General features: G+C 34.0%; 1 protein-coding gene across 1 annotated transcript; it reads left to right on the top strand.

Moving 5' to 3' along the window:
• Positions 1-1,640: 1,640 nt before the first annotated feature.
• LOC131876037 (uncharacterized) lies at positions 1,641-2,162 on the top strand. The gene has a single exon (XM_059220804.1). It carries the CDS (start codon positions 1,641-1,643, stop codon positions 2,160-2,162), a length of 522 nt encoding a protein of 173 aa, XP_059076787.1.
• Positions 2,163-15,389: the final 13,227 nt, after the last annotated feature.

Genomic DNA, 15,389 nt, shown 5'->3' with positions numbered 1-15,389 from the left:
TGCAGATGACACAATTTTGTTTGGAGAATCATCGTTGCAAGAAGCAGGGGATATCAAGAGTGTCTTGGATATATACAGTCAAGCTTTGGGGCAGGAGATGAATAGGGATAAATCACAGATCTATTTCTTCAATACTAGCAAGTCCCTTCAAAATAGGATTGCTAGCCTGTTGGGCTTCAAGATATAGATTCTACCCATCAAATATCTAGGGGTAAGAATTGGTTCTAGTTGCAGACAAAGCCACATTTGGGAGGATGTGTTACAATAATGCCAATGGAAAGTAGACAATTGGAAAAATAGGTGGCTCACGCAGGTGGGAAGGTTAACAATGATTAGAGTAGTACTCTCGGCCATTCCAATCTACAGTATGTCCTGCTTCAAGATACCGCTGGACGCTGGGAGGAAGCTAGATGGGTTGCTTAAGAAATTTATTTGGGAAGGTGCCAAAGAACATAGGAAGATACATTTAATCAACTAGGATACAATGTGCCTGCTTAAAGATGAAGGTGGTGCCGGACTAAGAAAGATGGAGCTTCAGAACCGTGCGCTGGGGGCAAAATTAACATGGAAAATGTATGAACATCCAAACAAACTATGGTGCAGAATTTTTAGGAAAAAATACTTGGATATGGAAAATCCGAATAAGATCCTTACCATTGCGGATGTAGCAAGAGGCTCCTTGACATGGAACTTTTTGTGGGATAGTAGGAGCATAATCATTGATCACTTATCTTGGCATATAGGCAATGGCCAGAAGACCATGTTTTGGTGAGATTCATGGGAAGGTGAGCAGGTACTTGGTGATCTCTTTGCCAAACAAGATTGGGTTAAAGAAGTCGAAAGTAAAATTGGTATATTCGTTAAAGATTATGGCAATGGTAGCTCGAACATAGGAGGGAGGCTGGGATGCAAATCAATCGATATTGGGGATAGTAGGTTGTGCTTGAAGTTGACAGAGCTACTCAAAAACAGATGCATCACACAGTCAGAACAAGAGGACACCATTTTCTGGTGTGCTTCCAAGTCAGACAAATACAGTGTGAAATTGGGATATGAGATCCAATGTCAAAGAGTAAGGGAAAGCAATTGGCCTTATTACCTTTGCTGGAACAACATAGGACTTCCTAAAGCTAGAGATTTTTTATGGATTGCCTTTCATGGCAAATTTCTAACTAGTGACAGACTTAAACTCACTGGGATCGCAGGACCAAGCTGGTGCATCATGTGCAAAAGAAATGAAGAATCAACCAATCATTTATTGTTTAGATGTCCCTTTGCTGAAGTGTGTTGGGAGTGGCTTATGAATAAGCTACAATTTATTTCAGTTAGAAACAAGTCACTCAAGGACTTCCTAGTGGCATGGCCGAAAAACACCCAATCAAAGTGGAGTGGATTGTGGCAGATCTCCCCTGCTTTACTATCATGGCTGGAAAGAGAGAAACAAAAGGATCTTCAGGGAAACAACACTCTCGGTGGAGGAGGTGATTTTCAAAATCAAGGAGGGTATTCAAGAAGTAATCAATGGCAAACCACCCAAAGTGAAACCACTCAGGCACGACAATTGGGATAGGGACATGGAAAGTAATTGGACACTCAAAGATTGGGGGTTGAGGGTCATCCTTGCTCCCAATTTTAATAGAATGTTAATTAGATGGGCTCCTCCACAAGGTGATTGGGTCAAACTAAACTTTGATGGAGCCTATAGAGGGAACCCTGGACCTGCAGGAATTGGAACGGTCATCATAAATTCCTCAAGGATACTACTAGGAGGATTATATGGGAGCTTGGGACTAGCCACAAACAATGAAGCAGAAATCAGGGCATTGGCGGCAGGACTAGATTTATGTGTACAAAGAGGGCTGGACAAAATATGTTTCGAAGGAGACTCACAAATTATAATCAATGGCGTTTCCAAGTCAAACTTCCCGAATTGGAAACTCGGCAAGTGGGTACCTCATATCAACAAGGCTCTAGAATCCATCAACTCATTTGAATTCAAACACACATATAGAGAAGGGAATAAAGTGGCAGACCTCCTAGCCAACATGGGAATTGAGAAGAATAATGGTACAATTATTTTCGGTAATGAGGATGTTGATCCAATGGTACTAAACACTATTTTGAGTGAGAGACCAGAATGGCACAATACAGGGATTGGATAGATTTGGTTCATGATAGCCTTACACAAGCCGAAGCATAGGTGGCAAGGTAATATGACCAGAACATAAAGCATCGGCTCTGAGGACTTGTCATGGATCTCAACTTTTAGAAAGTGGCGGTGAAGGGTATAGAATATCCAATTTCCTGGCAGAAATCCAAAAGTTGCAGGGTAAAGATCGGAAGGTGAAGTTCACATGCTCGATTGGGCAATAAGATCTGAAAGGTTCCATTGGTTTTAAATGGAGGGAAACAAGGGAGCCAGTCACAAGTTTTGTGAAAATGTTGCCATTTGTGGGACTGAGCTGCATTAATTGTGGGCACAATTTGGAGTGTCAATGTCTCAATCTGTTCATCCTGGAGGAAGAAATCTGCGGGGCAATCATCTCCTTGGTGGATTGTTCTTTGAACTTGGAGCGGCATTGGTGTGATGGGCTAGTATATGGAGCAGTAATTACTCCCATTGTAGACATCTTAGAGTCGCGGGTGGAAGGTGTTGGCCAGATGCAAGGTTTTGTCAACCCAGTCAACATACATGCTGTAGAGAATGCCATCTTCGAGCTTAGGGAAGGAACCAGGGAGAGTATCTTAAGGCTATATTTCGAGCCTACTGAGAGTTCTTCTTCTACTTCAGATTTAGAGGACTCGTCATAGAATAGCCATTCAGAAGAAGAAGGTGTCGAAGGGTTAGTAAATGAGAGCGAGGTAGGAGAGGATGTTGATGAGGCAGAAGAAGAGGGTGTGACAGACATGACAGAATCAGAGCTCAAAGAGGGTGATGTGGATCCTGCAGAGGAGGCTCATGGAGATGACCAGAGAAGGGTATCTCGGTTCGCAAGAGAGGTATGGCACAAGTTCAAAGCAAGAGTGACGAACGACAACCTTGACAGCTTTAGGATGCTGCTGGAATCAGAGGATTGGTGGCTTTCCGAGGGATCTACCGATAATCTCCTCAACATTGGGGAGGCAGTATTGGCCATCCTTCGCTTTATTAGACAAAGCTAGATTTAGAAGTCGTTTTTGTTGGTAGGATAGACTAGGTTGGCATGTAGAATTAATCTCTTTTTTAGGAATAGAATACATTATTGTTCCTAAGCTCTGGCTTCCCTTGATGAAGGGTTTTTGTTGGTGTAATACTTTTGTACTCAGTTTCTATAGTAATATAGGGCACTATCCATATATGTATATATATATATATATACATATACATATGTATATATATATACATATGTATATACATATACATATGTATATACATATATATATATATATGTATATATATATATATGTATGTATGTATATATATATGTATGTATGTATATATATATATATACATATACATATACATATACAGATATATACATATACAGATATATACATATACATATATATATATATATGTATATATATACATAGATATATATACATATATATACATATATATATATGTATATGTATATATGTATATATATATGTATATATACATATGTATATGTACACACACACACACACACACACACATATACATATGTGTGTGTGTGTGTGTGTTTAAAAATGGAAAAATAATTATGCAATTAAGGTAAATTTTAAATAATTGTAATGTAGATAAAATAATTTTTAAATTTATAAAAAATAATTCTTTATATAAAAATAAATAAGAAGTGTAAATAAAGTAAAATAACAGATTTATTTTTCTAAAATAAAATAAAATAAAATAAATATTAATTTTCATTAAACAATGTAAAATAAATTAAATAATCAACTAATATTTATAAACATTTATATTAATTAAGTTGGCCCAATAAATTTTAAACATTTTATTCAAATGTAATATTTATCATATACTAATTCAAAAAAACCTTCAATAGAGATCTACCATACATGTAAGCAAAACATAAAACACAAATATACCTTCATATTCATGGTAGGCTTCTCTTTATTGGTTTCCTATCATCCATGATCTTGTATTGATGGTGTTCGCTCTCAGAATTTATGCAATTGCACAAGAGCTCAACAAGGAATGGATGATGGTTGTGATGATGTAAGGTTATGATTGTGATGATGTATGGCTCTAGGATAATTTTGGAAAAGTATAGGTATGCTCAAGCTATGTGTGATGTAGAATGAGAGGAAGAAGCCTCTTTTAAGAGATCTCCATAAAAATGAGGGGGTTTAGATTAAGAGGTTAAATTGTGTATGGCCAAGATCTCATAGATGAAAGAGAATAAATAAGATCAAGGAATAGGTAGAGATGGAGGGAGGAGATTGAGAGGTGTAAAGGTACACGATAAGACTGAATAGGATTAAGAGGTTATTTTAAAATGGAGGGATATAATTAAGCAATGGATTGACTTTGAGATTCAATGAATGTGGAGATTAGAGAAAGGTGAAGCGAAGAGGAAAATGACACTTGATTAGAGAAAGGTGAAGTGAAGAGGAAAATGACACTTGTCAAATGCCTACGAATTCAGATTTTGATCCATGTGAATAAGTTGGAAAGCAAGAATCGCAAAGAAAAAGATAATGAATTAATCAAATAAATAAAATATTTATTTAATTAATAGATGAACAAATGGTAGATTAAATAAATAAAAATATTTATTTAATTTAAGAAAAAGAAGAGATTAAAAATAATAAATAATAAATATTTATTAAAGTTAAAAAAAATGCTAAATAAAATAATCAAATAAATTAAAATATTTATTTAAATAATAGTAAAAAAGGCAGGTTATGACAAGGTGATCCTTTGTCGCCATTTCTATTTGTAATAATGGCAAACACATTGAGCAAGAAGATAAGGGCCTTGTCAGAGTCAGTGGCTTGGTCGAGTGTTAATGTGGTGCAAGATTTATCTCCATTTTCCCACCAATTATTTGTTGAAGACACCATTTTATATGGAAAAGCTTCCCTTGACGAAGCTACAGTTATCAAACAATTGTTGGATAATTATTGTATGCTCTCAGGGCAACATATTAACAAAGACAAATTATGAAGAATCTACTCTTTTAACACAGACCAAATGACTTAGATAAGGATAGCCTCTATTATTATCTTTGGAGTGGAGAAACTTTTGACAACATACTTGGGAGTATCACTGTAAAGAACAAACTATGGAAGGATGTGATGGAGATATGCAAAAAGAAGACAGAATGTTGGAAGGGCATATGGTTAATGATGGAGAGACATTTAATAATGATAAAATCAGTTTCGCTCTCCACAATGGAAGTCACAAGCAAATTAGTTCATGACATAACCAAAAAGTTTAGGAATTTCTTGTGGGATAGAGTGAATGACAATCATAGAATACCACTTTTAGCATGGGATAGTGTCAAAAATCCAAAGCATGCAGGTGGTGCGGGTGTAAGGGATCTCACAACTTATAACAAAGCTCTAGTGGCAAAACTGGTATGACAAATATATAAGGAGCTAGAAGCTTTATGGCGTCAGGTGCTACAAAAGAAATATCTTGATGAGGATACACTAGAATGAGTATTGTCGATAGCTAATCCTCCACGTGGCTCCAAAATTTAGATTATGTGAACAAGTGCAAAAATGACATAATAGATCATCTATCCAAGAGAATTAGAGATGGGGGAAGGGCGGACTTATGGCCATAGCTTCTTCTATAACATTCTAGATGACACTCCTCTCTCTATCAGGATGGACATACTTACACAATAAATGTTTATCTTCCTACTTACCACCTTTATTTTCATTGAATACAAATACATTTAATTTTTTATTCATTACAGTATGACTATCTTAGAATGTTAGTAGATTAGGATGATATGTTAAATTTATGCATATTTGCATTATAATGAATTAAATATTTGATATTTGATATAATTTAAAATTTAGATTTATTTTTCATATTGTTAAAGTTTGGATCAGATTAGATATGTGAATAGTTTTTTTTTTTAATACTTGGTTCTTACTAAACTATATGACAATGAACTCTTGAGTGTAGGTTGTTGCACATGTGAAGGCAACACAACTTAATGCGTAATGTATATGAGAGTTTGTTGAATGAAGAAGATCGATATCTAAGAGGCTTGCACTTATAAGTATTGTACTTGCCTATTAAACTCAAACTCCACCATGATATATACCTTATGGTATAGATATGTCAATGGACAAACATGCCTCTACATACGTGGAGACATGTCGATGAATAGACATGCCTCCACGTACATGGAGACATGTTTCTTCATTGAGATGTCTCTATACCTAAGGTTATGCAAGACAACAATACCTAATCGTTTATTTATTCGGTTGACAATCAAACACCGATTTCTCTTAATTGTTTAGCAGTTTAACGATTCTTCAAATTGTTAATCATTACTGTTATGTGCAAGTAACGATTTTCATAATCATCTTTGAAGGGAGATCGACTAAAGTCGATATGCACAACGATAAATATATATCAAACTATTTAATGTAGAGAGATGATTTATATTGATCAAATGAAATAATCAATATAATCGATACTTATAGATACGGTGCTCATATTATGTTTTGTATAAACAATGATAAATATAAATTATGTATATATAGATATTCATATATCTAATAATAATAAGAACACTTATTATTATTACATATATTAATATGTATATATTCATATCAACGATAATTTGCATTACTTATACATATGAAACTTTTTCGACTGAAGCTATAAAAACATCAACACTCCCTCTTAGCTAGGGAGATTATAAGGTATTCATAGAAGAACTACACATAGTGTAGTAGAAATTATTATATGATATCAGGAGCAATGGTCTACAAGTATCAACACTTATGATACTTACCAGAACCCAACATGTCCAATATGGTATGTGCATTGGTATCAACCATATGATGCCTACCATAGGGATGTATGAAAATCATGACATGCTCACAGATATTAAGCACTTAATATCCACCATGATGTATCTTAACAATTTCAGGATATCAACCTTATGATAAAAAATTGTTCTAAGAGATATGCACTATCATGACATGTTCACAGATATCAACCATATGATATCTATCATGATAGATGGTAGAGTTATTGTAAAGTCGTCACCTTCCAATAACTACTAGAAATACAAGTGATTATCATTCAAAAGTCGTCACTTCTTAATGATGTACACAGGTACCCATAATGACAAAAAGAGTTTATATTAAACATATTTAGAATATATTAGTACAATAATAATGCTGAGACTCAAAACTCAAAATTTACATTTCAACCATACCAAGCTTACCTCTGAAGTGTTCTAACTTTTTTTTGGCAAGAGGTTTGGTGAGAATGTTTGTTGTTTGATCTTCACTACTAATATATCTCAATTGAATTACTTTTCTCTTCACCATGTCTCTAACATAGTGATAAGGTATTTCAATATGTTTCGATCTGTCATGAAATATTGGGTTTACTAAAAGTTTTATACAACTCTAGTTATCACAGTGGATAATAGTAGGATTTAAGGATTGCCCAAACAATCCTACAAGGATTTTTCTCAACCATACCGCTTCTCATGCTCCCATAGATGTTGCAATGTACTCTGCTTCTGTGGAGTTGTGAGCAACTGAAGATTGTTTTCTGCTAAACCAAGATATCATGGTTGATCCTAAACTTCAAAGCAACACTCTGATGTACTTTTACGATCTGCCACACTTCCAGCCCAATCTGAATCTGTATATCCATATAAGTTTAGATCTATATTTTTTTATATTTTAAGCCATATCCAATTGTTCCACAAAGATATCTCAAGATGTGTTTTGCTGCAACTATATGTAACTGCTTTGGTTCACATATGAACTGACTGAGTGCATTCATAGTATAACAAATATCTGGTCTAGTATTGACCAAGTACATCAATGATCTAATCATCTGTTGGTAGAGGGTGGAATCTATTGATTCAGAGCTTGTAGTTGTGTCTCTTAACCTGTGTAAGTTTGTTTCCATGGGAGTGGACACAGGCTTACAATCCATCATTCCAAACCTTTTTAGAATGTCAATAGTGTATTTCCCTTGATTTATAATGATCTCATTGGTTTGCTGCCACACTTCTAAACCAAGAAAATAGTGTAGAAGCCCTAAGTCCTTCATATCAAATTCAGTTGCAAATTCTTGTTCACATTTGATGATGAGATGCTCTTTGCCTGTTATTAACAAATCATCAATATAAAGGATAAGAATTAACATATCGCCATTTTTACCTTGAAGTAAAGGTTCGGATCTGCATCATTCTTTTAAAAGCCAAGTCCTGATAGATAGTGATCTATCCTTTCATACCACACCCGAGGAGCCTGTTTGAGCTCCTATAAGGTTTTCTTCAATTTGCAAACATGAGAATGTTGTTCATGCACTACAAATCCTTTAGGTTGTTCCAAATAGACTTCCTCCTCTATTATACCATTAAGAAATGTAGACTTTACATCCATTTGATAGATTTTCCATCTTTTAGATGCAGCAATAGAAATCACAGCTCTAACAGAAGTGTATCGGGCAACAGGACAAAAGTTTCTTCATAATCAATTCCCTCTTTCTGAAAGAAACCTCTGGAAAAAAACCTTGCTTTTTATTTTTCAATACTTCCATCTGCAGCATGTTTGATTTTGAAAATCCATTTAGAAGACACTACTGATTTGTTCTTAGGCCTAGGCACAATGTCCCGAACATCATTCTTGAGAATAGACTTATACTCTCATGTCATGGCTTCTTTCCAGGCTTGATGTTGGAAGGCTTCCTCAATAGTAAAAGGTTCTGAATTTATGATTTCACTCATTGGATCAATGTAGCTAGAGAATCTATTAGGTCTTTTACTTTCCTTGAAAGTTCCTTTTGGAGCTGCATAATTTTCAGCCTCCTCAATCATCTTCTTGGCCCATAGTGGTCTTTTCTTCATCACATTAGTGTCCCTAGGTTCAACCATATAGTCCATAGGTTCAATGTGATTGTTGCCTTCAATTGATTTGTGAGTCTCATTCTGAATCTTAGAGGAGTGATCCTTTTCACTGTATTGAGGGCATTCATCTTTTGTTTCATTAACATCCTTAGATCTTTTGAATGCAACATCCTCTTCAAATATTACATCCCTGCTTAGTTCAATTTGTTTTTGACCTAGAATATGGACCCTATAGGCTCTAGAAGTTTCACTATACCCACCAGAGATTCCCTTTTTCCCAGAGAGTTCTAATTTAGCTCTTTTCTCTTTAGGGATGTGAATGTAAACAGGACAACCAAAAATTCTTAAGTGACCTATGTCTAGTTTGATTCTTGTGAATGCTTCTTAAGGAGTTTTGTTATCAAGAAAGGAATGTGAACATTTATTTGGATATACACCACAACACTAGAGGCTTCAACCCAGAATGAGGTATGAAGGTGGTCATGCATCATGGCTTTGGCTGCTTCTACTATAGTTTTGTTTTTCCTTTCTGCTACCCCATTCTGTTGAGGGTTGTTAGGAATAGTGAGCTCCCTCTTAATCCCAACATTATTACAAAAAAATTAAAGTTTTCAGAGATGTATTCCCCCCCATTATCTGATCTAAGAGTCTTTATACTTTTACTTGATATGTTTTCTACTAAAGCCTTGAATTCCTTAAACCTTTTAAGGACTTCATCAAACTCTTTACACTTTAGAAAATATATCCATGTCTTCCTAGAATAATCATCTACGAAAATAACATAATACAAAAATCCTCCTAAGGAGGGAGGGTACTGACATGGGTGCACATAAATCAAAATGAACAATTTCTAATACATTTTTGGATTTACTTTCACTATTATGAAATGTGCCCTTGGTATTTTTACCTAAGGCACACCCTTTGCAGATTCCTTCATGTTCTTGAGTCAGCTTAGGTATCCCTGTCACCATGTTCTCTAAAGGTAAAGCACGAAAATGAAGATGCCCTAATCTTCTATGCCATAGTTCACAAGTGTTAGAAGATTCAAGAATAAGTTCTTGTGAAGGAGAGATGCAAAGTTTGTATAGGCAACCATGTCGAACTCCAATGGTGTGAGCCTTCTTGATGGTTGAGTTCTTAGGCTAGGCTAAGACTTTTCCATCCATGAAGGTGATTCTATATCCTTTGTCTTCAAGAGCTGATATTGAGATTAGGTTGTGTTTGATGCTTGAAACAAATAGTGCACCTATTAATTGAAGGGCAATGCCTGATTTAAGTTGAATAATACAAGTTCCAATCCCATTCATTGGGTAGTTTGAATCATCCCCAATTGTGACTTCCTCATCAGATTTTTCTATCATAGTGTCTAAGTGCTCTCTGAATCCTATTATATGCTGAGATGCCCCATTGTCTATTACTCAGGAGTTAAGGTTGGTTGATACTTGACTGGATAGAGGAGAGTAGAATACAAGTCTTTCAGAGTCTGTGTTGGGCCACTGACTTTAGCAATTGAGGCTTGAGGCTTAGGTTTGTCAGGACACTTTACAACAATGTGACCATATTTATCACATCTAAAGCATTGTACTTTAGATAGGTCCCTCTTCCTTTTGAAGGATTACTTCTTGGTTGATTCTTTACCTCTCCTCTTCTTAAAGTTATTCCTATCTCCTCTTTTGTGAGACTGAGAATTTAGGGCTTGTGTTTCTTCATGAGTTAATTCCAGTCTATCTAGTAATCAATCTGGATTCTTCTTGTATACAATCAGTCTTTAATCAATCAAATTTGGGGAGTTTGGATTGAGCACTGATTCCTTGAATAAACGATTCCCAAGAAGTGGGAAGTCCGTTGAGTGCCAACATAGTCAACTCCTTGCTATCGAATGTGTGACAAATAGTAGATAATTGGTTTCTTAGTTCTGTTATCCTCATGAAATATGAAGTGATAGTTTCACTTTGGTTCATTTTGATGTGGTTTAGTTACTCTTTCAGAGCAAGAACCATGCTAGTGTTATTTATCTCAAACATGTTCTCTAGTGTTGAAAACATGAGATAAGTAGTGTCTAATTCTGAGATAATAGGAACAATGTGATCTTTTACTACATCCACCAATAGTTTCATAGCTTTATTATTATTTCTTGTCCATAGGATTTTTTCATCTTCTTCATTGGACATGGGTAAGGTCTTTTCCACAAGAGTGTTTAATTCATGTTCCTTTAATACAAGCATCATTCCAAACTTCCAAGATACAAAATTTGCAGCTCCTTCAAGTCGGTCCTCAGGCCTAACTTTATTCACCATTTTGACGAATATAGAAATCTAGAACTTTTAATGGAGTTTGGTTGTTTCCCTTTTATAAATCTGATCGGATCTTTTCTTTAAACTAGCTCTGATACCATGTTAAAGTCTGGATTAGATTAAATATGTGAATAGTTTTTTTTTTAATACTTGATTCTTACTAAACTATATGACAGTGAACTCTTGAGTGCAGGTTGTTGCACATGTGAAGGGAACACAACCTACTGCGTAATGTATATGAGAGTCTATTGAATGAAAAAGATTGATATCTAAAAGGCTTGCACTTATAATTATTGTACTTGCCTATTAAACTCGAACTACACCATGATATATACCTTATAGTATAGGCATGTCAATGGACAGACATGCCTCTATGTATGTGGAGACATGTCAATGAATAGACATGCCTCCACGTACATGGAGACATGTCTCTGCATTGACATGTCTCTATACCTAAGGTTATGCAAGACAACGATACTTAATCGTTATTTATTCGATTGATAATCAAACACCGATTCCTCTTAATCGTTTAGCAGTTTAACGATTCTTCAAATCGTTAATCATTACTGTTACGTGCAAGTAACGATTTTCATAATCATCTTTGAAGGGAGATCGACTAAAGTCGATATGCACAACGATAAATATATATCGAACTATTTAATGTAGAGAGTCAATTTATATTGATTAAATGAAATGATCAATATAATCGATACTTATAGATACAGTGCTCATATTCTGTTTTGTATAAACAATGATAAATATAAATTATGTATATATAGATATCCATATATTATATAATAATAAGAACACTTATTAATCATACATATATTAATATGTATATATTCATATCAACGATAATTTGCATTACTTATGCATATGAGACTTTTCCGACCGAAGCTATAAAAACATCAACACATGAATTCTTTCAAGCAAGATATCCTTTTAAAATAGGATCTTGACGACAACATGAGAAGACAATGCCATTTACATCTTCAACAAATTGTCAAACCTCCATTATTCACATCTCACCATCCATAAATTAATTAGTGTATTAATCAATGATAACGTAGAATGAATGTCTTCTAGGGACGTGACAACAAATTGATTCACATTTTCCTTCATGCAATTACCCTTCAAAATATATGACTTTTGGAACTTAGAGGCTTAAGGCATTTCATGCTAAAAGTTTAACTTCAAGATTCTTCAAATGTGTACACGTCTCTAAAAAATGGAAAGCTACTTATACACATTACTCTCTACCACTAAAGTAATCCCTCAAGACAAATAATTTAGTAATTCATCATGGTTGAATTGGTGTTTAAGTTTTCCACATAAAGATTGAAAATAAACACTCATTGATAAGCTCTTTGCTTTAAGGTCACTGACATTGATCTTTAAACCCATGCTCATGTGGAAGTATTGTAAGAAAAAGTGGTATCAAGATCACTAACTTAGCATTTAATAGAACCCAAAGGTAATGAATAAAACCATTGAATAGCATAACCTATTAAGGTTCATGGGAACAACTTAGTTAAGATCATATCACATTATCAAAGTCAATGCATGATGTTGTAAATAAATGTTAAGATTTCTTTTTTCCATTCTACAATTCAAAACAAGGAGCATGAATCCTACTGGCAACAAATATGCAACAACTTCAAAAGCTAAAGGCATGTAGTGTCCAAAATTAAATACATAATAGTATCCTTCTTGTTATTCTTAGTTTCATTGTTTAGATTTGCTAATTCTTGCACAACCATGTCCAAGATGGCAATGATGATAAGTGTCGTTACTTGAATATGTGAAATGGAGGTAAATACGACTTTTGATGTAAGAGGCATGAACATAATTATGAATGGGTTGAACACAATGTGAGAAGTATTGGTCATATGCTAAGATGGAGTAACAATATGAGCAATATGATTAGGTTGTAATAATGTGTAATTGCAATGGAAGTGAGAATGCTAGATATCAATAGAATGCTAGAAGGAGATGGAGTAACAATATGAGCAATATGATTAGGTTGTAATAATGTGTAATTGCAATGGAAGTGACAATGCTAGATATCAATAGAATGCTAGAAGGAGAAATAAGCCAATGGGTGAAATAGGAGCAACATTAGAATTAACAATCGTAGTAGCCATTGAAGTGGTAGAGTTAGAGTTGAAAGAGGATGGACTGAAAGGTATATCATCAAAATCATTCATCAAGGATCCAAGATCTGTTTTAAAAAATGTTCCATGAAGACACTCTGGCTAATGCCTTGTGAAAGAGAATCATCAATTAATTAAGAGGATTTAAGTTGCAAAAATACATCAATAATATCTTGTCTAGTAAGATGAATGTCTTTGGGGCCACGTGTGGGTCAAGTTCATAATCTTTGTGATAACTTAAGCTGGTCTAAATGTGATCACCATTAAAGATATCACTACTATTCAAATGAGCAATCATAGTAAAATTTAAGCATGCACTTCTAAATGAAAGATTAGAATCATTAGTAGCTTGTGGCATAAACAATAATTTGACTAAGGATGATCAATGTGAGATAAATAAATAAATAATCAATATATTAGATATTTAAACAATTGGAAACATAAATCCCAAGGCCAACACGAGTGGGTAGGCTAGGTAAATGATATGATAAGCAAATAAACACCAAAATGAAGATGCATTAATGAAGTAATATTATAAAAAAAAAAAGATTAGATGTCAAAATAACATGTGAAATTAAAAAACCGTGGATATAAAAAGCCTAATGATGCTTGCCCTAACAAAAAATTAGGATGTTTAATAATAATCAAGTTCAACAAATGTGATGTTGGCCAACATTGGCATGTTGTGATGGTTAAGTCATGGTGGTGTTGTTCTTGACATCAAGGTTCAAACCCCACTAGGGTGCTATTGTTGAATGTAAAGTAATATAAACTTTCCCTATGCTTAATCTAGGCTTTTCTAATAGAATGAATATATATAGTCATAAATTAGTGTAGATCAATTTATGATAATCAACTATGTGCAAATGTTATTTTCAAATAAATGTTGTTCTAGGAAAATAAATGTGATGGATTTGGGCACTTAGCTTTATGATAGATGAATGAATGACTTCAACAAAGATTCTAGAATTTGAACTAATGACTTCAACGAAGATTCTAAAACTAGTTCAAAACTATCTTTTTGGGACTATCATATCTTTGCCTATGTAATGCCTGGGATTTTCTGCATACCCCATTTGGGGTAGAATCAACAAATTCAAGTCTTTTCTACATGACTTACCTATCTTTTTTATTACTTACATTTAATATCTATGATTTTGCACTCTTGCTCTCTAATTCACTAATTTGCCCTTATCTACTCTATTATTTAGGTTGGTATTTATGAATACCTTTGGAGGATTGTTATATTTGCAAGTGTTCACATTCTCCTAGGTCAACCTCCAAAAGGATCAACTTTAGGATCATGTCTAGGTTAAAGAAATGAGTAGTTTTAGTTGTGTCAATGCTTCTAGGATAAATATATAGATTCTAATTCCCTTTAGTGCACCAATCAAAGATGTTTTTCTAAAAAAATGCTCCTTATGTGTGAGAGGATGTGAAATAACTATAAAGGGATGCCTTTAAATACCAAGACACAACAAAAATTAATGAAAGCATATGTATATTCATCTTACAATGATTTGTGAAAAAAACGAGTGGGATCAATATAAATTTGAATTTGTATTTTGAAAATTAAAGATCAAATACACAAATGTATGATCAATTGCACACCCAAGAAAATGATCCCATAGGATGGAATAATACTCTTTGTAGGGAATCAATGTCTAATCATAGATAGAACAATAAATATAATTAATGTAACTTATGTGACTCTCTGTGAAGATATGAATAATAAACAAATGAATATATAAAATGTATGATAATAGATAATGGTTAGAAGAACGAGCCCAACTTGTACAAGAATAGAACATTTATAAATATATGAATACATTAAAACATCATCTTGAAATAAATATTAATTAAATTAAAAATATTATAAATACACAAATTTCACC

Source organism: Cryptomeria japonica, chromosome 5 (genome assembly GCF_030272615.1).
Source record: "Cryptomeria japonica chromosome 5, Sugi_1.0, whole genome shotgun sequence".
Classification (NCBI taxonomy): Eukaryota; Viridiplantae; Streptophyta; class Pinopsida; order Cupressales; family Cupressaceae; genus Cryptomeria; species Cryptomeria japonica.
Note: the sequence above shows the minus strand (reverse complement) of the source record. Positions and strands in the feature narration are given on the sequence as shown.

What these genes read in the sequence shown, in the direction of transcription:
- LOC131876037 (XM_059220804.1), top strand. Translation starts at nt 1,641, where the DNA reads ATGTTAATTAGATGGGCTCCTCCACAAGGTGATTGGGTCAAACTAAAC.